Source organism: Schistocerca piceifrons, chromosome X (genome assembly GCF_021461385.2).
Source record: "Schistocerca piceifrons isolate TAMUIC-IGC-003096 chromosome X, iqSchPice1.1, whole genome shotgun sequence".
NCBI lineage: Eukaryota > Metazoa > Arthropoda > Insecta > Orthoptera > Acrididae > Schistocerca > Schistocerca piceifrons.
Genome location: NC_060149.1, coordinates 250,722,642 through 250,747,674, shown reverse-complemented (window position 1 = coordinate 250,747,674; position 25,033 = coordinate 250,722,642). Strand labels below are relative to the sequence as shown.

The following is a 25,033-nucleotide window of genomic DNA, read 5'->3' as shown; positions in this document are numbered from 1 at the left end:
ATTTAGCTTGCATATCAGTCAGCCTTGGAGCCAATAAAACTATATCGTCTGCAAAATCCAGATCCTCCAGACGTTCGTGGATCCCCCACTGGATTCCTCGTCTCCTGCCTGCTGTGACTCTTCTCATAACAGAGTCTAGAATGAGTAGAAAAAGTGTTGGTGACAAAATGCAACCCTGCCGGACTCCAGTTGTTACTTTTATGGGCTCTGTCATATTTCCCTTGTGGAGTACGCAGCATTCGTAGCCATCATATAGATCTTTTATGATGTTTAAGATCTTCTGTGGTATGCCCTACTTCCACAACACCTGCCAGAGCACTTTATGTTTCACGGAATCGAAGGCCTTTTGAAAATCAATGAATGCCAGGTACATGGTTGCTTGGAATTCTTTGCTTTACTCTAAGATGATCCTAAGAGTGTTAATAAGATCAACACAGCTGCGTTGTGCCCTAAAACCGGCCTGTTCTTTACGCAGTCGCTTTTCAAGGGATTCTTTAATTCTGTTTAAAATAATTCTGGTGAGGACCTTACTGGGCACTGACAACAATGTAATACCACGCCAGTTATTACAGTCTGACAAATTTCCCTTTTTTGGGAGCTTTACCACCAAGCCATTTTTCCACTCCTTTGGAGATTTCTCTTCAAGCCAAATATGCTTCAGCAAAGGATGGAGCATTTTAACAGTACTTTCAATATCGGCTTTTAAGAGCTCTGGTGCTATTTTGTCTAGGCCTGGAGCCTTTGTATTTTTTAGTGTTTTCAAGGCAATCCTAATTTTGTCCATTGTGGGGCACTGCAAATTTATATCTTGATCTTCTTCAACTTCCTCTGGAACATCTCTTTCCTGTTCCTCTTGGTTATCTTCACAATTTAACAGTTCCCTGAAGTGCTCCTCCCATCTCTGTAGCTGTGCCTGTTGAGTTGTAAGCATCACACCATTCTTGTTCTTAACTGGTCCTTCATGTCTGAAGTTCTTCATTGACAACCGTTTGGTAATGTTGTAGAGCTCTTTCATATTTCCTTGTCTTGCTGCCTCTTCTGCTAATTTTGCTTGCTCATCTATCCATTTCCTTTTATCTCGACGTAGCAATGCTTTCACTTTTTTGTTCGCCTCCATGTATTCTTTATGCGCTTCGCTCTTCTGCGCTCTTGTCTTACAAAAATTTAACTTAAGTTTTAGTTCTTTCCTGTGGCTGATTTCATTCCATGCAGCATCGGAGATCCATTCCTTCCTTTGATGTGCCTTAAATCCTAAGATTTCTTCTCCCACATATAAATAACTGTTCTTGATTTTTTGCCAGCATGTTTCAATTCCCTCTTCCATAACGTTTTCTTCAGAGAGGACCTGGAATCTGTTTTGTAGTTCAAAGGCAAATGTTTCTTTGATCTGTTGGTCTTTTAATTTTGCCACCTCTATTTTCTTGCACCTATGATTGAGCTTGGTTCTGTTTGCCACTATCTTCAGTCTGAATTCCGCCAAAACTAGATGGTGGTCACTTCCAACGTCTGCCCCTCTTCTATTTCTGACATCTAACAGAGAGTGTCGGTACTTGCGGCTTATGACTATGTGGTCTATTTGATTTTCGGTAACGTGGTCTAGAGAAACCCACGTTATCTTATGGCAGTTGCGATGTGGAAACAATGTGCCTCCAATGACTAGGTCATGTTCAGCGCATGTATCTATCAAAAGTTCGCCATTTACATTCCTGATCCCCATGCCATGCACGCCCATGATATGTTCAAGCCCTTCATTTTCTGAACCAACTTTTGCGTTCAAGTCACCCATTAAAATTTTTATGTCCCTAGAATTTGTTTGTCTATGGACTCCGTTAAGCTCTGTATAAAATGCATCTTTTAATTCTCCTTTAGCTATTTCAGTAGGTGCATAGCATTGAATTACAGTGACATATCGCACATTTGTTTTAAAGCGTGCGGTTATTATCCGTTCTGAGACTGGTTTCCACTCCAGTAAGCTCTTCTTGCTTCTTTTAGATAGTAAGAGCCCTACACCATTCCTATGCATCGCGTCCTCACCTGTCTGACCTGCATACAGCAACATTCCACCATTTTGTGTTTGGAACTCCCCAGATTCTGGCCACCTTACTTCACTTTGTCCCAATATATCTAGTCGATAGTTCTCCATCTCTTTTTCAACCTGTCTTAGCCTCCCTGCCTCTCTCAACGTCCTTACATTCCAAAAACCGATACGGGTTTTCCTTTTCAGGCCAAAGGTCATATCCTTAAGATCCATCCGGCTGTTTCTCCTTTTAGTTTCTGTGATATGTGTTTTTTGGTGGTGCGGGTTATCAGCCCACAGCCCCCGAGTGTCCTGGTGGGGCTGCCACCTCATGGCCTGGACACCTGCCAAGGTTTTATTTCAGGGCCTTACCCCTTAGATAGCTTGTCTTCACCACGACTACAGAACGCTATCCATCCCTTCGCAGTAAGGCCTATGTGCATCAACGTTGTCCTGGTTTCCAAGGATCTTCCGCTGTCCACATTAGGGGACTGTGTCTGCTGCCGCACAATCACAAGCAGGAAAAGGAAAGGAAGGGAATGTATAGGATGGGACAGAACAGAATAGGATAGGACAGGACACTAGACGGGACGTTGTGAGACACACTTTGTCTGGATCCTCTATGGAGACCTGTCCGGCTTGGGAGGCCCTGCCGGTAGTTACACCACCGCCGGTATAGCCCTCCACTTCATTGGATCACACAAACCCCCTCGCCCACACGGACAGTGTTTCGCTAAGGCGGTGTCTCCTGAGGGGGAGTCAGACACTTGCACGGTACAAATATTGTCAGTGATCGTACTGTCTATGTGTAGAATGGGAATGCATGTGATCTATCCAAGTTGTATCCAGGGCAGATTGTGATGGCCTGGAGGCTTGGTAAAAGCATTTTGAAAACTGCACGACTTGTTGAATGTTCGAGGACTGCTGTGGTAAGTTTCTTAAACATGTGGCGAAACCAAGGTGAAAACACGTCCAGGCGTCATAGGGTTTGGCGGCCACCCTTTATTACAGATGTCAGACTTCTTAGGCTGGGCATACTGGTTGGTTAGTTTGGGGGTGGGACAGTAGTGCCACAGGGAAGTGTGATAGGACCGCTCTTATTTTCTATATGCATAAATGATTTGGCAGACAAGGTGAGCATCAGTCTGCTGTTTGCTGATGACACTGTGGAGTATGGGAAGATGTCATTGTTGAGTAATTGTAGGAGGATCTAAGATGATTTTGAGAAAATTTATAGTTGGTGTGATGAATGGCAGCTAGTTCAAAATGTAGGAAAATGTAAGTTAATGTAGATGAGTAAGAGAAACACTCCAGTATTGTTCAGATACAGCATTAGCACTGTGCTGCTAATGTGGTCACTTCAATTAAATATTTATCTGTAATGTTGCAAAGTGATACGAGATGGAATGCGGACATAAGGACTGCAGTAGAAGGCAATGGTCGATTATGATTTAGTAGAAGAATTTTAGAAAAGTGTGGTTCATCTGTAAAGAAGACTGCATATGGAACAGAAGTATGACCCATACTTGGGTACTACTCGAATCTTTGGGATACCCAGTAGGTCAGATTAAAGGAAGGCATCAAAGCAATTCGGACCAGGATGCTAGATTTGTTACTGGTAGGTTCGATCAGCGTGTGAATATCACAGCGTGTCCCTGGTGGGAAGACTTATGTTCTTTTCACAGAATACTATCAACAAAATGTAGAGAATCAGCATTTGGAACTGACTGCAGATTGATTCTACTGCCGCTGACGTAAATTTCGTATAAGGACCATAAAGATCAAGTAAGAGAAATTAGGGTTCTTTCAGAGGCTTATAGATAGTCGTTTTTCCCTCACCACATTTAATAGTGGAACAGCTAAGGAAATGACTAGTAGCTACTCACCGTATGGAGTAGGTATGTAGATGTACATCCATATTTGGTAACACTACAGAAGGCAGATAGAACCAACAAGATAGTAGAAGCAGAACTGAAATATATGCATGCATTCCAGGAAGACTTCTGGTTGGGTAGTTGACTGGAATAGGTGAATCGATAGAAATCGAATGATGTTGACATGCAGTGATTGCTTGCTAGTCGCTAACAATAACATTATGTTTAAGGCCTCGCTAAAAATAACATTATGTTTAAGGCCAGTAACATTATGTTTAAGGCCACTCTCTCTACAAAACCAAAGGCAAAAGGGTGAATTAATGATAGCTGAAATGTTGAGTGTAATTAAGTTTGAAATCAACTTATTTGATGATGTATTTGATACGTTTAATTGTGTTGTCTTATGGCTGAACAGTAGCAACTGCAAATTGATAGGCCATACTGGTCAACATGTTACAATTTTTATCAGTTTTCAGTTACTCCCATCCTGTTCACTTAGGTACATTTTACAAAGTAGCATTTATTAGGTAGTTTGCATTTTGAGCTGGAATTTGCACAGATATTAGCATTTATCACAAATGTGAATTTTTCAGGTCCATGGTTAAAGCATATTGATGTACCAGTTAAGACATTATTTGAGCATGTGAATGTATGTTTAATTTTCTTTCTTTATTACAGACATTATTATTTAATTTGTGTAATATATCCTATGTCTACCATAACTCGTTCTGTTTTTTTTTTTTTTTTTTAAAGTAAAACTAATGATAACCCAAAGGTTGGTATGAATATTACAGCGTTTTGCTATCCATTATGATTCATTAGAAATTGTCTCCCTATTACATTTTCTATGAACAGTACTTGGTGATATGAAAAGTACAGTTGAATTCTAGTAACAACAAACCAGACTTAGTATTGTTTTCAGGAATAAGAAGTACAGAGCTTTAAAAAAGGGAATGACTGAATGGGAAAAATAAATTTAACTGTAATATTCTTGAAATATGTGATGTGATTTAAGAGTATTTTATACGAATGTGACTTAACACTCTGTGATGTTGCATTTTTCAGTATTTATTTAAACTATACTCGTAATAGAATTTGTTGTGAACTTGGAATTTGTATTTTCTACAGAGGGAGGTCTGGACATATTGGCAATGTGAGCGATCGCCAAGGACAGTCCCGACCAGTGATGGCCCAAAAAATATTACAACAGAGTCGAGAAGCTGAGTCTGCACTAGCTGATGCCTTGGTAAGTGTCCCATTGTTATTTTGAGTGTATTGTGTCACTATTTTTTTTCTTTTTTATGTGTGCACCTGTGTAACATAAATATATGTGCTAAGTCTGACAGTAGTTCATAGACATGCAATTCTTTCTTTAGATTACATTTATAGAAATGGAGAAGGGCCAGAACACTCAGATGACTACTTGTGATCTAAATACTATGTTTACTTGTTGGTATAAAAATTCCCTTTTTGAAACATGCTGAGTAAAAATCAAAGCATAATTTTGCACTCACTTAAAAAAGGAACTGAATATTTTTTATAAGCCTTAAGGCTACATATATTTTTTTTTTGGCAACACACGTAACTACGAGGAAACTGAACATAAAGTTTTCAGCATTTTGAAAACTGGCATGGAATACACAGAAATAAAAGCAATTCATTCTCTTCAGTTTCACTCTTACTGTTCGTATTCTTGTAAGTCAAAAATTTACAAAAACATTATTTTTGAAATTGACATTTTGCAGATAAGGTAACTTAGTATTATTGTTTTACCAAATTTCTAGAATAACTAATGAAAATGTAGAGGTAACAACTCACCAAATAGTAGAAGCGTTAATTGTCTTTCATGCATTCTAAGAGTGTTACAGTAGAACCCTCATATATCTTAACTCATCACACACTGACAGTTATGTCGTTTTGCATATCTTCAGGGTGAAGGAAGGTCAAAAGTGAAAGATTGAGACATGCAGTAGTACAGAAAAATGTATATAGGAGGTGCTGGCAGATACAAAGTTTGACAGTTAGTCCTCTAAAGCAGTGAACATAGTGGTGAACCTGAGAAGTTAGAGAACATTACTAAACTGCAGAAAAGAGAGATTTTTTTTGTGTGTGTGTGTGTGTGTGTGTGTGTGTGTGTGTGGACCTCTAAAATAAATGTGACTGGAAAACACTCGGAGAATGTAATGTTGATGAGACTAAAATTATATAAATAATTTGACAGGGTCCAGAAGAATAGAGGCCAGAGCGATGTAGTGAGAATGTCATGTTGATGAGACTAAACTAAATGATTTGACAGGGTCCAGGAGAATGGAGGCTAGAGAGATGTGGTGAGAGCTGTGCAGTTGAAATGGGAAATAACAAATATAATGTTGTTCAGGTAGTTAAGTGGAAAGGAAAACCTAATTTTGAAGGGGGACTGGAATTTGACAGTAGTAAAGAGAAGGAAAAATAGAAAGAAAGAAAGAAGAAAAAAAAGATGAATATGTACTGGGAAAAGGAATGAAAGAGTAAGGCACCTGGTAAAATTTTGGACACAGCATAATTTAATCATTCTTAACACTTGGTTTAAGAATCGTAAGGTTCAAACATAGTATGTGTTCCAAAATCCTGCTGCAAATCAACATTAGTGGTATGGGTCTGTAATTCACTGGATTACTCATACTCTTACTCCAGTGTTGGTGTGACATTTGCAACTTTCCAGTCTGTAGGTTAGGATATTTTGGCAAGTGAGTGGTTGTATATGATTGTTAAGCATGGAGCTATTATATCAGCATACTCTAATTGGTATACAATCTGGACTGGAGGACTTTATTAAGTGATTTAGCTTTTTTTGCTACACTGATGATATCGACATCTAAGTTACTCATGTTGGCAGGAGCTCTTGATTTGAATTCTGGAAAACTTATGTTATCTTCTTTGGTAAAGGAATTTCAGAAAACTGTATTTTAACTCCATCTTACTGGCACTGTCATTGACAACATGACCTTCACTATCGTGCATTGAAGGTGTTGATAGTGTCTTGCCGCTGGTGTACCTCCAGTATGACCAGAGTCTCTCTGGATTTTCTACCACATGTCAAAACAGAGTTTTGTTGTGAAAACTATTAAAATCACCTTGCATTGAAGCTCACCCTAAATTTCAAGCTTCTGTAAAACATCACCAACCTTGGAGATTTTGCATTCTTTTAAATTTGGGATGCTTTTTTGTTGCTTGTGCGACAGTGTTCTGACCTGTTTTTCGTATTATTGGAGTTTATTTCCATCTGCTATTAATTTGTTTGGTATAAATCTCTCTGTTGCTTTGATACCATTCCTTCGAATATAAGCTACATGTGGTCTACACTTTTATAGTTAGTTCATCGGGAATGGAGGCTGTCCCTTAGGAAAGCGTCGGGCGAATTTTTTCTGCTTTTTAAATAGGTATATTTTGTGTTTATTCTTGTTAGGTTTGGGTGTTGCGGTATTCAGTCTCGCTACAACGACCTTGCATTCACTGTACCCCGAATTCATCACAATGCTCCCAATTTGATCAGGGTTATTTGTTGCTAAGATGTCGAGTGTGTTTTCACCTCCATTCACACTTTTAGTGGGCTCCTGAACTAATTGTTTAAAATAATTTTCGAACAAACAATTTAGTACAGTTTCGGCCAATGTTTTGTATCTGCCACTGACTTCAAATATGTTATTTTGCCAACATATTGAGGCTAGACAGAAGTCACCAACAAGTATAATTGTATGAGTGGGGTACCTGTTCGAAAGAAGACTGCTTTGAACTGTTCAGCAGCTGTATCATCTGACTTTGGAGGTCAGTAAAGGAACCAATTATTAATTTATTCTAGTTGTTGAGTATAACCTCTACATATACTAACTCACAGGAACTATCTACTTCGTTGTTGTTGTTGTGGTCTTCAGTCCTGAGACTGGTTTGACGCAGCTCTCCATGCTACTTTATCCTGTGCAAGCTTCTTCATCTCTCAGTACCTACTGCAGCCTACATCCTTCTGAATCTGCTTAGTGTATTCATCTCTTGGTCTCCCTCTATGATTTTTACCCTCCACGCTGCCCTCCATTACTAAATTGGTGATCCCTTGATGCCTCAGAACATGTCCTACCAACCGATCCCTTCTTCTGGTCAAGTTGTGCCACAAACTCCTCTTCTCCCCAATTCTATTCAATACCTCCTCATTAGTTATGTGATCTAACCATCTAATCTTCAGCATTCTTCTGTAGCACCACATTTCGAAAGCTTCTATTCTCTTCTTGTCCAAACTTCGTTAGACTACTTCTAACAGTAACCACCAACTGTATTTAAATGTATCCTCTCTGAACAACGTCAGGTCTTTTGTAATAATTTTGGCTGAATTTTTCTGTTGTTTACCTAGAATGAATTGTGCTTCAGTGCTTTCTAGCCCCTGGTTCTTTTGTTCTTTCCCAACACAACTACGACAATTTACTAATATAATACCTACGGTTCCTATGTCAACCCTTGTTCTGTGCCTGACCATCACGGTTCCAATGTCAACCCTTGTTCTGTGCCTGACCATCACTCTTCAAAATTGAAACTTATTTTGTCTGTCCCTGAGGCCCTCTAACCTAAAAAATCACCCAGTCCAATCCACACGCGTGCACCCCCCCCCCCCCCCCCTCCTCCCCACTCAACACTTTCTGTGTTCAGTGGACCTCTGACCTGCCCACCATCCTGTGGCGCAACTCGAGGCTCCTCCAGTCTACATGGTTACAGAATTGTCGGAGCCCTTGATTCAGACCCTTCACTCAGCTCTGTATCAAAGGTCTATAATTGAAGGTCAACAGTCAACCCTGTAGATGATGCTACAAATGGTGATCTCTGCCATCATCTTGCAAGCAAGACCGGCAGTCTGTACCAATTCTTCTAGCCACCTGAAACCAGAGAGAATCTCTTCTGATCCAAAGTAACATTTATTGTTGGTACGTACATGAGCCACCACCTACATCCTTTACTTTTTGTGCCATTCAGAAGGACCCGTGCCACCCCTTTGGTGACTCCGCCAGGTATGCACACAGAGTGCCCACTGGATTTCTTCCCATCCATGGTAGCCATGTCCCTAATGGGTGCCATTACGTGCCTAACATTAGAGCTTCCAACGGCTGTTGATCCTACCCTCTGCAACCTTGCAGGTTGAGAGGCTTCCTCTAGAACAGGGCAAGCAACTACGTGTGGCTCAGGATGTGTATCAGCCGTAGATAGTATCATGATCCTGTTTGCAAGACAAAGCAGAGAGGTATTTTGATCAGTCTCCCCTCTCAGCTCAGAAAGTCTTTCATTGCCTGTCACACCTTGGGATGACCTCCCATTCAGCCACTGGTGAGGGGTCAACCTCAGTGTGGGCAATAACAGGGACATCAACAGTAGTGGACCAGTCGAGGGACACATGGAATGTGCTGGACATACTATAGATCCCCACTTTCAGCCCTCCGCAGTGACGCCCATCGGCAGCAGCCTCAAGCTGAGTGACTGAAGACAGCACCGCATTGAGCTTTGAGTGAAGGTTCACCAATTCAACTTGCATTCGAATACAGCAGTCCCAGTTCGTATCCACACTGGACTACATTACATAGTCCCTATTCACACTACACTACCCAGGTATTAAAATGCTATACTGTGTATAGTAAGTACTCAAATATGCAATAAATTTAAAAATTAATCTAGTAACCACCCAGATAACTGAAAATAAATCACTCCTGTTTTAAGCTCATAAAAATAATTCATAAATGAAGGGTGTACTCGTCTGTCCTGCTGCGAGAACACAAAGACTGCCTCATTGACATCCTAACCAATACTTCAAAGAAATTCTCAATACAGTCAGAGTCAATAAATACTGTGTGTACCAAACTACTTTGGTCCTTCGCTTTCAGTATGTCATGTGCAAAATATGTTAGTTAGTTTTACATGACCAATGTTTTCAGAATGTACGCTGGTTGGCAGACGAGGTCATTCTCTTTGAAGTACCTCATTATGTTTAAGCTCAGACTGTCCTACAGGAGATGGATGTCAATGAAACTGAACAATAGTTTTGTGCATCACTTCTGCCGCTCATCTTGTCGATGTGCATGACGTGTGTTTTCTTCCAGCCACTGGGGACAGTCATCATCCCCCTTCCTGCAGATTCATGATACATTATCCTTAAAAGAGAGACTGACTCAGCCACAGAATTCTTCATAGAATTTTATAAGGGGTCTATTGGGTCCTGGAACTTCATTCAATAGTTAAGAAACATTTGGAAACAAGAGTTCTACATTTATGCTTTTGGTTTACTACCCTTTATTTCAATTCCTGTATCATCCATGAGTTCCTGGACACTAACTATGGTGCTGCTTACAACCTTTACATATGACCAGAATTGCATTGGATTTTTCAAGATTCTGTAGCGATAGTCATGGAAGTTTTCCCTCGTAGCCCCGTTGACAAGGAAATGTGCTTTATTCAGCATCCGTCTGTCTGTAGCCTAACATTCTGTTTTACATCTGCTGTTCAACAAATATAGATCTACATCTATGATCATAATCTGCATGATACTGTATGATGTACTTTCCATTCCACTCGCAAATAGAGCAAGGGAAAAACGACTATCTATGTGCCAAGTAGCATATGTTTCTTTAGGTTTACATAAATTGTATACCATGAAGGATCTCCTCCATCACATGCTGTTGTACTATTTGTTGCCATGAGATGTAATATACTTCCCTCATTGAGCGGGCTTCTGTAGTACTTGTTCCAAGTAATTTTCAGAGAAAGCAATTAGTATTGTTTCAAAGTTTTTCTGTCATGTCAACCCCTTACAAAATTGTTAATTTTGCCAACTGATTGCTGGATGATTAAAGTCTCCTGCTATGATTACAGTATGACTGGGAAATGTATGTAATACTGAGGTGAGGGGATGGTTCTGGTGGGCAACAGAGCAACTCCTAAGCTTACACTCACCCTTGAATCTGACTCTTGCCCACGCCATCTTGAATGCAGCATCAGTTTTTATCTCAGTGAAATTTCTTGCCTACTGTGATGAATACACCACCTCAATTTACTACTAACCTATCATTTCGATATACACTTTGATTTACCCTGAAACTCATACTGCTTTGCATTAACAGCTGATCACTAAGATTGTAATTGTCTTTTTCTGAGGGGGACATTTCTTCAGATCTTAGACTAAAACTTCAAGGCCTCCTATAGCTATCATTATCTTAAACTGGATCAGTAATCAAATTGAAATAATAATAATAATAATAATAATAATAATAATACTAGTAGTAGTAGTAGTAGTAGTAGTAGTTAACAATAGCTTGTGTGCACCCTGCACCCAATCAGCAACTTGTGTAGCAGCCTGTGATGTGTAGCCCACCCCTTATCAATTTAGGAAAACTCTACAGTTCTCAATCTGCTGGCCCAAGTGTTGGAAGTCTCAGCCTAACTTGTTGCATAACCATTGAAATCTCTGGTTCAAACCTAGCATTCAGCTAAGAATCAGATGGCAGCAATCAGTTCTGAGGGCAGAGCTGCATATTGTGAAAGTCATTGCAGTTCCATGAACAGGATGTGTCTTCTCACTTCTATCTGCTGGTCGCTAGAATGACCAAAGTACAACCTTGGAATTGACAAGTAATGATAGATTCAGTATTTCCTGGAAAGGAGTCAGTATCCCTGGGAGAGGATAGTGCATAAGGCACTTTGGTGAATCTTGTATGTTTCTCTCTCTGTCAAAAGCCAACCCAGAAAACCCCTTAAAGCAGCTTCCAGTCAACTGACAGCAGTTAGAACAATTTCCATATGTTTAGAAATATTAACTGGCTGAGTCTGGGCCTGTTAATAGCATTTACTATGGGGCTGCAGTGTCTCTCTTGCAATATTTTTTTTTCTGTTTAGCAAATAAATTACTTAAAATTAGGGGTGCAGCTTCACTTTTAACTTTTGGATCTGTTGCACTTCAAAAATTAGAAGTTCTGTTTAAGAACTGAAGTGTTTTCAGCCAGTATTTGATTTGTTTTATGATGATAAAGAAATTGTAATCAAATTTTCTGATTCTTTCAAGCTGTTGGAACTTTCTGTCTCAAACTTCTGTTTTGTCATAATTATGCTCACTAATCGACCCATATAACAAGGTTTGAAAAAAGCAGACCTTTATGACTGCTACAGGCAGTATGTACTGTTATTGAGAGGAAAAATGAATGGAATGCAATTTGATATTTATAGTAGTAGAAAAAAAGTATAAACATATTCAAATTATGTAAGTACCTACACTCCAAGTAAGAAACTAAATGCTTCTGATAAAATCTGTAGAATGCACAACTGTAGCTTGCAGCTATTGATATACTATGAAATATGTTGTACACCTCACTCAAACTTCTAAAATTCCTCAAAACAGGTTCTTTAATTAAAATAGATGTAAACTGAAATTATGTTTGTTCAAGTTAGGATGCTACTACCAAAGTTTATAGAATGCTTAAAGTGTAGTTTACAACCGATGAATTACATATTCTGATATAAACAGTTATAGTTAGTGTGGTTAAGGCATTAACACAATGTTCAGTTTGTACATAAAATGTTAGGCTCTTGATATTCGAAGCAAACTTACCTGCCACACGTGATCTCATCACAAAGAAAAACTGGAAGTGGTTTTAAGTATATTGAAGAAGATAAAGTGGTGACTGTAAATTTATTTACTGCAACAACCTAATGAGGTTTTGGAAAGAATCCACATAATGAGGAAAGAGAGACACCTACGTCAGACAATGTGTGTGTCTGTCATCAGGGCAACCAAACCTAAATATTTTGTGACACTCCTAAAATAAGTTGTTGTCATCTTACAGCCCTTATCTAGTCTTGTGCGATTCCTTTCTCTTTACAAAAGTAAACAAAATGTTCAGCCGACATGGTTTTGACCCTCTCAAAAGTGATGGTGTTTGCTTGGATAAAAATGTCTAGGTTAATATCTTAGGAAGGTATATTGTGATTTTGAGAGGACCAGTAAACATATGTGAAGGAGAGGACTTAATAGTTTGCTGTTAAGGTTTTGGAGAACCAGTAATTTGCGTTACTTTCTCAGAACATTCATTGTAATTGTTGTTTTAATTGTTGTACATTTAAGTGTTAAAATACTTTATACGGCTATTCTTACATCAGCAACTTTCTTACTTCCAAACAGACATTCGACTCAGTTGACGGAAATGAAGTTGGCAGCCGAGTACCACTCAGCCGCAAGGCATACAGATCGTTTGATGATCATTCAGATGACAGTGAGACATCCAGTGTGTGTTCAGAGCGATCTCTTGATTGCTACAGGAGGTCTGGTGATGTAAGTTTTATATTTTTCTGCTCGTCTTTCATAGCATTTGAAGGAAAATGTCTGTTTCAATTGTCAGCTTTAAAGAATTATTAAGAGTAACCTTTTAGTGGTACCAGTATTTACAAAATATATTCAAAATATTCTGTACTTAATTATTGTATGAGAGTTCAGTGAGAGTGGGAAAAGGGAGAACAGGATGACTAACACAGAAAAATGATGTAAAACTAGGAAGTGGAGTATCTCCATTGCTTTTCATTGTGATGATGGATAATATATGTAATGTCACAAGTGACAATAGGGATAGGAGAGAGAATAATAACAAAATTGTTTGCTGAAAATTTAATGGTTCTGGGGACCAATTAGAAGGAATTGCAGAAGCAAGTAAACCACCCATCTGCAGGAGACTGTACTTTAACTATGTAAAACGTAGAAACTTGGGCTTATAGCACTATCTACTATGATTTTTATAGTACCACTACACCCTAGAGTCAGTTGCTTCACTCTGAAAGTGGCCATTTGTCTATGGCAACCATCCTAAGTTGACTGGGGTTGCCTACACCCAAGGGTGTCAAGTTAGATCGAGTCTGTGAAATTTAAATGCATTTTATTTCAAGTATGTGCACTTTGTTTTATCATGTCTTCTCTCCTTTTTTTCTTTACAATAGATGTTCTGTTCTAATAATGAGATGGTGTGTAATTTGCAAACTCGACGTATATGTGATAGGTTACTTGAAGTGTACAAAAATCATTAATCTGTGACAGCTCTAAGCACTATGGGACTTACATTAATCTGTGATGAGTGTACATGTCAAAGCTATGCAAATTTGACTGAAATTCTTTCATTTCATTATAATGAACAGGTTTCTTCTATTTTCTAATCAAAATCACTTGAATATTGTTCTTAAACAATAAAAACTTTGCTTATTTTGATGGTAACAGGTTTTTCACTTTTTCACGATAGGCATACCTTTCATTTTTCAGAATAAATATGCTTCTTTATGTAGTTGATAGTGACTGGGCCAAACATCTCACGAAATAAGCATCAAACGAAAAAAACTACAAAGAATGAAACTCGTCTAGCTTGAAGGGGGAAACCAGATGGCGCTATGGTTGGCCCGCTAGATGGTGCTGCCATAGGTAAAACGGATATCAACTGCGTTTTTTTTCAATAGGAGCCCCCATTTTTTATTACATATTCGTGTAATACGTAAAGAAATGAGTGTTTTAGTTGAACCACTTTTTTTGCTTTGTGATAGATGGCGCTGTAATAGTCACAAACGTAAAAGTACGTGGTACCACGTAACATTCCGCCAATGCGGACGGCATTTGCTTCATGATACATTACCCGTGTTAAAATGGACTGTTTACCAATTGCGGAAAACGTCAATATTGTGTTGATGTATGGTTATTGTGATCAAAATGCCCAACGGGCGTGTGCTATGTATGCTGCTCGGTATCCTGGACAACATCATCGAAGTGTCCTGACTGTTCGCTGGATAGTTACGTTATTTAAGGAAACAGGAAGTGTTTAGCCACATGTGAAACATCAACCACGACCTGCAACAAATGATGATGCCCAAATAGGTGTTTTAGCTGCTGTCACGGCTAATCCATACATCAGTAGCAGACAAATTGCGCGAGAATCGGGAATCTCAAAAACATCGGTGTTGAGAATGCTACATCAACATTGATTGCACCCATACTATATTTCTATACACCAGGAATTGCATGGCGATGACTTTGAACGTCGTGTACAGGTCTTCCACTGGCCACAAGAGAAATTACGGGGTGATGACAGATTTTTTGCACGCGTTCTATTTAGCGACAAAGCGTTATTCACCAACAGCGGTAATGTAAACCGGCATAATATGCACTACTGAGCAACGGAAAATCCACGATGGCTACGACAAGTGGAACATCAGCGATCTTGGCAGGTTAGTGTATGGTGCGGCATTATTGGAGGAAGGATAATTGGCCCCCATTTTATCGATGGCAATCTAAATAGTGCAATGTATGCTGATTTCCTACGTAATGTTCTACCGATGTTTCTACAAGATGTTTCACTGCATGACAGATTGGCGATGTACTTCCAACATGATGGATGTCCAGCACATAGCCCATGTGCGGTTGAAGTGGTTACTGAATAGCATATTTCATGACAGGTGGATTGGTCGTCGAAGCACCATACCATGGCCCGCACGTTTACCAGATCTGACGTCCCCAGATTTCTTTCTGTGGGGAAAGTTGAAGGATATTTGCTATCGTGATCCACCGACAGTGCCTGACAACATGCGTCAGCGCATTGTCAATGCATGTGCGAACATTACGGAAGGCGTACTACTCGCTGTTGAGAGGAATGTCGTTACACGTAAGGCCAAATGCATTGAGGTTGACGGACATCATTTTGAGCATTTATTGCGTTAATGTGGTATGTACAGGTAATCACGTTGTAACAGCATGCGTTCTCAGAAATGATAAGTTCACAAAGGTACATGTATCACATTGGAACAACTGAAATAAAATGTTCAAATGTACCTATGTTCTGTATTTTAATTTCAAAAACCTACCTGTTACCAACTGTTCGTCTAAAATTGTGAGCCATATGTTTGTGACTATTACAGCACCATCTATCACAAAGCGAAAAAAGTGGTCCAACTAAAACATTCATATTTCCTTACGTACTACATGAATATGTGATAAAAAATGGGGTTTCCTATTTAAAAAAATGCAGTTTGATATCCATTTGACCTATGGCAGCGCCATCTAGCGGGCCAACCATAGCGCCATCTGGTTTCTCCATTCAGTTTTGTTCTTTGTAGTTTTTTATTTGACGCTTATTTCATGATATATTTGGCCCCGGTCATGATCAGTGGACCACCCTGTATATCTCTAACTTCAGGAAACTCAGTTAAATTTTTGGCCATTTACGTGATTTCTTTTAAAGAACCTTTAATGTTTTCAATTTTTTGTTGTTTGTTTTTTTCTTATTTTTTGATTATATAACCCATATAACTTCAAAAAGTGAGATTTTTGAGCAGCTATAAAAGTTTTCAAGTGAAGTTGTTCAGTAGATTATTTGTTATAACAGTTTTTGTCATTGGAGTGCGATCCCCCCACCCACTACCTCCATGCCCCAATGTGTCAAGCATGTTGCTCCATAAAAGCGTATCAAGTAAGGGTTACAATAATTAGATTGATTTTTTTACTTGTTCTTTTTATGATACAAGGTATATATATGAGTAGAAAACTGTAGACAGTAGGGTTTAATTGTGCTCTCTACAGAAATCTAATTTGTTTTTGTTTTTGGAGTATTTGGGTTGAAGCGAGCTTTGAGGTGTGATGTAGATCCAGTTTTTACCACCATAAACAGTTTGTTAACATTGTAGTTTTATCATCATTTTGACACTACTTTTTTTATTATTTTTTGTTTATAGTATCACCTTTTGGTACTCAGTGTCACGAGACACTTGGGTTGTATCTTTCATCATAACACACTACCACTACACCACCAGCAGTGTCACTGCCATTAATCATTACTGCTTTGAAGGTATTTGTTATGATCAGATTTATAACATTGAACACAATTGAATTAATTTAAATTTGTTGATCATCACACTTTTGAATAGTACTTGTGGAACTGTTGTCCCAAACATTTGCTGTGCTGTCATGTGAGTAGTTGACATTCCCTTTGATGGGTGTTTATGCCTGTAATATCTCTCTTCTCCCACATCAGTCTCCTCTTCTCACTGTGTAACTGTTCTTCTGCGTAATAAAGACTTTTTATATTCTCCTGCCATATATTTGCTCAGTCTTTGCACATAATCATGTACCCACAAATGTACTTTGTAAGTGGTTTCCAAAATATTATGTTTGAAATTTTTATATGTGGTGACTCTTTTCTTGTGAACAAGTGTTTTCTGTTGCCCTACAAGTTCTTTCTCATTTACTTTGATTTTGTTTATTTCTCATTTTGATTTCGTATTAAGCATCTAGTACTGTTGTTTAGCAATCATGTCCTTTGATTCCATATATTTCCTTATTTCATTGATGAGTGCCTATATTTCATCAGTAATTCGTGTTTTAGCCACCTCTGCCTTCAATGTTTCTATGCTTGCCTTACCAGTCTTTGTAATTCAACTATCTGAATACTTGGCATTGCCTGCATACTCCATCTCTCTATCCATCTCCTCCTACACCCGTCTCTGCCTATCTACTCCTTCCTCCTATCTCTGTCCATCTGCTACCCCTCTCTTCTGTCCGTCTCCTCCCCACCTCTTCTGTCCGTCTCCTCCCCACCTCTTCTGTCCGTCTCCTCCCCACCTCTTCTGTCCGTCTCCTCCCCACCTCTTCTGTCCGTCTCCTCCCCACCTCTTCTGTCCGTCTCCTCCCCACCTCTTCTGTCCGTCTCCTCCCCACCTCTTCTGTCCGTCTCCTCCCCACCTCTTCTGTCCGTCTCCTCCCCACCTCTTCTGTCCGTCTCCTCCCCACCTCTTCTGTCCGTCTCCTCCCCACCTCTGTCTGTGTGCTCCTCCCCCCTCTGTCTGTGTGCTCCTCCCCCCCTCTGTCTGTGTGCTCCTCCCCCCTCTGTCTGTGTGCTCCTCCCCCCTCTGTCTGTGTGCTCCTCCCCCCCTCTGTCTGTGTGCTCCTCCCCCCCTCTGTCTGTGTGCTCCTCCCCCCCTCTGTCTGTGTGCTCCTCCCCCCCTCTGTCTGTGTGCTCCTCCCCCCCTCTGTCTGTGTGCTCCTCCCCCCCTCTGTCTGTGTGCTCCTCCCCCCCTCTGTCTGTGTGCTCCTCCCCCCCCCTGTCTGTGTGCTCCTCCCCCCCCCTGTCTGTGTGCTCCTCCCCCCCTGTCTGTGTGCTCCTCCCCCCTGTCTGTGTGCTCCTCCCCCCTGTCTGTGTGCTCCTCCCCCCCCCTCTGTCTGTGTGCTCCTCCCCCCCTCTGTCTGTGTGCTCCTCCCCCCCTCTGTCTGTGTGCTCCTCCCCCCCTCTGTCTGTGTGCTCCTCCCCCCCTCTGTCTGTGTGCTCCTGCCCCCCTTCTGTCTGTGTGCTCCTCCCCCCTTCTGTCTGTGTGCTCCTCCCCCCCTTCTGTCTGTGTGCTCCTCCCCCCCTTCTGTCTGTGTGCTCCTCCCCCCCTTCTGTCTGTGTGCTCCTCCCCCCCTTCTGTCTGTGTGCTCCTCCCCCCCTTCTGTCTGTGTGCTCCTCCCCCCCTTCTGTCTGTGTGCTCCTCCCCCCCTTCTGTCTGTGTGCTCCTCCCCCCCCCTCTGTCTGTGTGCTCCTCCCCCCCCCCTCTGTCTGTGTGCTCCTCCCCCCCCTCTGTCTGTGTGCTCCTCCCCCCCCTCTGTCTGTGTGCTCCTCCCCCCCTCTGTCTGTGTGCTCCTCCCCCCCTCTGTCTGTGTGCTCCTCCCCCCCTCTGTCTGTGTGCTCCTCCCCCCCTCCGTCTGTGTGCTCCCCCCCTCTGTCTGTGTGCTCCTCCCCCCCCTCCGCCTGTGGGCCCTCCCCCTGTGTGCTCCCCCCCCCCTCTGTCTGTGCGCTCCTCCCCCCCTCTGTCTGTGCGCTCCTCCCCCCCTCTGTCTGTGCGCTCCTCCCCCCTCTGTCTGTGCGCTCCCCCCTCCCCGCTCTGTCTGTGCGCTCCCCCCTCCCCGCTCTGTCTGTGCGCTCCCCCCTCCCCGCTCTGTCTGTGCGCTCCCCCCTCCCCGCTCTGTCTGTGCGCTCCTCCCCTCCCCCCCCTCTGTCTGTGCGCTCCTCCCCTCCCCCCTCTGTCTGTGCGCTCCTCCCCTCCCCCCTCTGTCTGTGCGCTCCTCCCCTCCCCCCTCTGTCTGTGCGCTCCTCCCCTCCCCCCTCTGTCTGTGCGCTCCTCCCCTCCCCCCTCTGTCTGTGCGCTCCTCCCCTCCCCCCTCTGTCTGTGCGCTCCTCCCCTCCCCCTCTGTCTGTGCGCTCCTCCCCTCCCCCCTCTGTCTGTGCGCTCCTCCCCTCCCCCCAACTGTCTGTGCGCTCCTCCCCTCCCCCCAACTGTCTGTGCGCTCCTCCCCTCCCCCCAACTGTCTGTGCGCTCCTCCCCTCCCCCCCCACTGTCGGTCTGCTCCCCTCCCCCCCACTGTCGGTCTGCTCCCCCCCCTCTGTCGGTCTGCTCCCCCCCCCCCCTCTGTCGGTCTGCTCCCCCCCCTCTGTCGGTCTGCTCCCCCCCCCTCTGTCGGTCTGCTCCCCCCCCCCTCTGTCGGTCTGCTCCCCCCCCCTCTGTCGGTCTGCTCCTCCCTCCCCCCCCTCTGTCGGTCTGCTCCTCCCTCCCCCCCTCTGTCGGTCTGCTCCTCCCCCCCCACTGTCGGTCTGCTTCTCTCCCATTTAATTCCATTTCCTCTTCTTCCTGTGTTTGTCTGTCTGCGTCCCACCCCCACCCCCCCTCCCTCCCCCGTATCTCCTACTCAATATCTGTCCACCACCTCCGCTATCCTTTCCCTGTTCATCTCCTCGTCTGCCCTCTTTCTGTTCATTTCTTCTTCCTCCCCCCCCTCTCTCTTCATTTCCTCCTCCCTCTCTCTATACCTATATCTTCCTCCCTCTGTTTCTGTCCCTCTTCTCATCTTTCCTTTCTCTGTCCACCCCCCCCCCCCCCTCCGCTTTCCATTTTTTATGTTCCCTTATCTCTGTCCATCTCCTCCACTCCTCATATCCCTCCATGGTATCACCCTCTTCTCAATAGGAGGCTGGTGGATTTTACTCCCGCAGTATCTCTTTCTAGTTCGTAATTAATGTGTGTACCAAATTTGGTTGAAATTGTTCCAGGGGTTTAGGATGAGCCTTTTACCTGTAGCATTGCCCACATATGCACATATTAAATATGTTTAACATATATTTAATGTATTTTACATGTATTTATACACATATTGAGAATTTCACCCTGCAGGTCAATTTTCATGCAGTTCAATAAATAGTGTCCAAGAATTTGTCTCCGTTAACTGTCATCATCATTAATATTTTTACATTATTACCATATGTATTGTTTTACAAGTAACATTCTGAGAACATGTCTGTAGAACCATCTTCCATGGCACACAGTTTTTTTAAATCCATTGATGATGCCACAACTTTAAGTGGCACAATTTTAAAATTTGACAGAAATAATAAAAAAGACCCATTTGAGTATACTTGTGTAATTAATTGTCTCAAAATAAACATGAACTTAATGTGTTTCTCACTGGGACATGGAGACAAAATATTATAATGTGTTTTAACATGTTACAGTTGGTACACTTTTTTGTTTCTTTTTCCCTGTAGAACATATCGGACATTATAAACAACTGTGCCAGCACACACTGGAATGAGCGTAAGGATGGGCTGGTCTCATTGCAAGCATATTTCCAAAATGAAAATAGACTAAGACGCGTTGAACTCCAACGAGTAACTGAAATTTTTACCAAAATGTTCATGGACTCCCATACAAAAGTAAGTTTAGACATATTAATATTTAACTTTGTCTTTCTTTTCAACAATAAAGGTTGATTTAAGTTTTATTTTATTTAGACTTAGAATTGATGTTTTGAACAATTGTATTTTTGTTGTATCCATGTTCAATTCAAAACACTTTGTTTATACTAACTGCTTTCTTTTAAGTTGTATTTATGAACTGAGTTAGATTGCATCTTGTGTGTATAGTCAGGTGACAGGAAGAATGTCCCTTGACACTACCCACACTTGGAGCGCATCGTGTGGGGGGAGCCTAGGAATTTGTAAATATTGCCATAGGGCACTACCATAATGATCCAATCTCATCTACCATGAGGAGCCAATCTCATTAACTCTTATATAATGTACAATGCTATTTCGAGGAAGAGAGGGATAATGATGGACCATTTACACTGTCTTCAGAAGTCAAAGAATGAGTAGCAGCTGCTCTGAAAACTGAAGCGACCTCTGTAAGGTTAAAAATGAGGGAGAGAGTACTGGAGATCTGGAGGAACCAACTGCTGCTATTTTGACTCCATGGTAGTGCATGCTGCTAAAACAGTAGAACTGGATAATGTTAAGGAGGGTGCACTTCAGGGACCTGTGAGACTACTACATGCAGAAAGAATATCCTACCCAGAAGAAGCTGCTTCTCTCACTACAAGGCAGCGAGTTGAGTTGTTTTCCAGAGAAAAAACTCAGCCTTTTAGTGATACTAAAAAAGTAGTGCAGACATTAAAAAATCATTTGATTGGACAAAATGTTGGTAAGTGCTGGTCGTTCCCTACTGACTCTGTGGAATTATGACATCACATGAGGAACGATGAAAGCTCCAGTTGGAAAAGGCAGTCAGCTCAATCTTTTACATGCTGGAGCAATTGGTGGGTTTGTTCCAAATGCTTTTATTATCCTCCACAGTTGTTTACATCAAAGAAATCAGGGGGGGCGGGACTATCGCATATAAATGTCGGCAAAAAAATTTAAAGGGTGGTTCTTCCAAAAATAAGAACTTCCTGTAATATAATGCACCATACCACTTAGTGCAGTTAAGTAGAGCCCCTACATGCTGCAGCATCTGGAAGAATGACATTATGGATGGGCTAGGAAGAACTGCAAAGATTCATTTGATAGGGAAATGAAGAAGTCAGAACTGCTGTCATTCTTGAAAGAGCATAAATCACGTAATACCGTTTATGAAATTGACAAAATTACTGAATACAATGGTCATATGTTCCAACTTCCACCTTAGTACTGCCGTTTCAATGCAAATAGAACTTGTGTCACCTCAGTTGAAATCATATGTTGCAGACTAAAATAAAACTCTTAAAATTAAAAGATGTCGAATTTTCTGCGTGTGAAGTATTGGGCAGTATCACGATCATAAAGTGAAACAATACTGTCTAACGTACGTGGTACATCTGGGAAGAGGCATGACAACAAGAAGGTGCTCTGTAACAAAGAGTGGAAGAGGTTATAATAAGATTAGGGGATGATAGCAGCAGCAGTGAAGATGGGGTCAATGACATAGGAGATGTGGATAATGATGACACTCTTTGAAGACTGTGGAGAGTGCCCTTTTACATAGCTGCGGGTAAGAGGTGAATCTATGCATTCAAATACTGAAACATTGTAATCTTTACTTTTCCACAGCATATATTTCCAAACTTTCTCTTTATAACAATAAAGAGAGTATGTTTTGATCCTCTGAGGTTATTAGCATTTTTTTTTCCACACTTCACTAGTATCGTATTGTAACAAACCTACAATTATCTGGTGTGATATTCAGTCAGACGACTGACATGGTGTAACAACAAACAGCCGCATAGTAGCATTGGCAACATTGCCGTTGGCTGTCACAGATTTTCTTTCAGTGACCCAGTTATACCTCTACAGTTCCCAAGCAGTCTTACTTCAATTTATGGTGGAGAGTACTTTGGTATCACTATAATTTGCATACTTTCATGTTCCATTTGCAAATTATGCACAAATGGATGATTATTGGTAAGCCTCTGTATGAGTTTGCATTTCTCCGCCATTCCTGGCACAGTCATTTTGCAGTGTGTGTGTGTGAGTGAGAAGGCTTCTTTGGGAATAAGGAAGGGGATAGTCAGGTGGACAACAAGGACTAATTAAGGCTGAGTCCAGGGAACGAAGGAATTAGTGGTGTATATGGAGGGGGACTGCTCATCATTACAGAGAAACAAACAAATGAACGCTCTCACCCTTCCCTACTACTGGGTTCCACCCAGAACTGGAGCTAATGAATCTGTTCTCCACCAAGATTTTGCATACTACTTGTCACACTCTGAAGTAATAACCCCTACCACTGTCTGATATTCCAACATGCACACAATGGACGCGACATCCTTTTCTTCCCAACTCCACTCTTGTTCCCAATCCCTCTGTATCAGGCTTATATCCTTTCAATAAACTTGCATCCAAAACCTATTCCTTACATCCTCCTCCCACCACCTATTCCAGTCCTGTCACAGGCATCTCCTACCCCATCAGCGGCAGGGCCACTTTTGGAAGCAGCTGTACGATCTATGAACTTAGCTGGAACCACTGTGTCACATTCTATGTGGGCATGATCACCAACTAGCTGTCTGTCTAATTGAATGGCCACTGCGAAACTGTGGTCTAGAGACAGCTGGACCACCTAGTTGCTGAGCATGCTGTCCAACACAATGTGCTTGACCTCAGCAACTGCTTTGCAGTCTCTGACTTGTGGATTCTTCCCACCAACACCAGCTTTTGTGAATAGCACACGTGAGAATTCTCCGTGCAACATATCCTCCGTCGTGCTGTTGACCTTCACTAATCCCTTTCCCTGCACCTGTCTATCCTCTTCCCAGCTCCCACTCCAGCCCTGCACACACCTTACATCCTTGCAGAACGTCTGTATAGACCTTTCCCCTTCTCTGCTTCCCCCCAACCCCCCCCCCCCCTTTTCCCTCCTCAAGCACAATTTCGTGATGCGGCACCTAGTAGCCCACTATCCTGTCCCTACACGCTGCCACAGGCAGCACTAGCACCTTCCTCAATATGTAATGTGCTATCTCCCCCCCCCCTCCCCCCCGCACACACACACACACACACACACACACACACACACACACACTCTCTCTCTCTCTCTCTCTCTCTCTCTCTCTCTCTCTCTCTCTCTCCGCTCCGCACCTCTTTTGTACCCACAACTACCTACCACAACAAATATGCAATAAGGAAAACGTGGTTCCACCTTGGACAAACACAGTTTCTCTTGTCTTACTAGCCAAGTGTGTTTTGGAGAAGTTTTCCTATCTTCAGTTGGTTTTATTTATTATCTTATTATTACATATTTGTATTCACAAGTCTCTTTGGTATTTGTAGTACAGCTATGATTATTGCCTTCCGTTATGTCAGTTTTTGTAGATCTTGTGTTTTCGTGCTTCTGCAGGATGTCTAACTGAAGATGGAGAAACTTCACTGAAATGTGGTAGTAAAACAAGAAAAATTGTGTTTACTGAAGGCAGAACCAAATTTCTCTCATTATATATTAGGAAGCAAGTGCAGACAAAGAAAGAGATTCAACCACAAAATGATCACCACACACACTCCTTTGTCATTTATTTACTAGCTTATTGACTTTTTCTTATCACTCTGTTGACAGTTTTCATTTTATCAATTATTTGTTTCTGTTCTGCGTATAATCTTTTGTACTGATATTCTCAAACTGTGCTTTGAATTTTGCAGGTCTTCAGTATGTTTCTGGATACTCTAAATGAACTAATTCTAGCACATAAAGATGATTTACATGATTGGATATACATTCTGCTTACACGTCTCATGAATAAACTTGGTGGAGATTTGCTGGGTTCAATCCAAAATAAAATACACAAGTCATTATCTATTGTAAGGTAAGTGTTATATATTTTAAATTTGCAAAATGTGTTATCTGTTCTGTGTTGAAGTAGGTATTCGGATTTGAGTTTTACATTACTACACAAATTAACAAATTCTGTTGATGTAAGACAATAGTAGCTTTGATAATTTTGCGCTTTCATATTCAGAGCCAGCTGGGGAATTTTAGCAGCAGAAAACAAGAAAGAGGTGCAACTATTCATTTGAATTATGAAAGGGAGCTTTATATTGATGGTCCCCCCCCCCCCCCCTGCCCCCCACCACCCACCCGTAGCAGTACACATTTTTATTAAATGTTTTATCTGTGTTTTTAGTCATGCGTTCTCTCCCTCCCTCCCTCCCTCCATAATCCTCAACAACTATATTTAGTTTTACAATTTTCCATTATAATATTTTTAAGATGCACATGCAACTCGCCAAAGTGGTGTGAAAGTTTTAAATCTCATTTGGCTGTGTGTGCTGCTGTTTTCGAAGTTTGCTTAATA

The 25,033-nt window shown here is 41.6% G+C and overlaps 1 protein-coding gene across 7 annotated transcripts in view; it reads left to right on the top strand.

Moving 5' to 3' along the window:
• Positions 1 to 25,033, top strand: part of LOC124721246 (CLIP-associating protein 1-A) — a 245,297-nt gene that overhangs the window by 175,007 nt on the left and 45,257 nt on the right. For all 7 annotated transcript variants that reach the window (XM_047246107.1, XM_047246106.1, XM_047246110.1 and 4 more), the window contains 4 exons: positions 5,020 to 5,137; positions 13,070 to 13,219; positions 20,481 to 20,648; positions 24,381 to 24,544. In XM_047246107.1, coding sequence (XP_047102063.1) covers positions 5,020 to 5,137; positions 13,070 to 13,219; positions 20,481 to 20,648; positions 24,381 to 24,544 — 600 coding nt within the window. The remainder of the gene's footprint in view (positions 1 to 5,019; positions 5,138 to 13,069; positions 13,220 to 20,480; positions 20,649 to 24,380; positions 24,545 to 25,033) is intronic.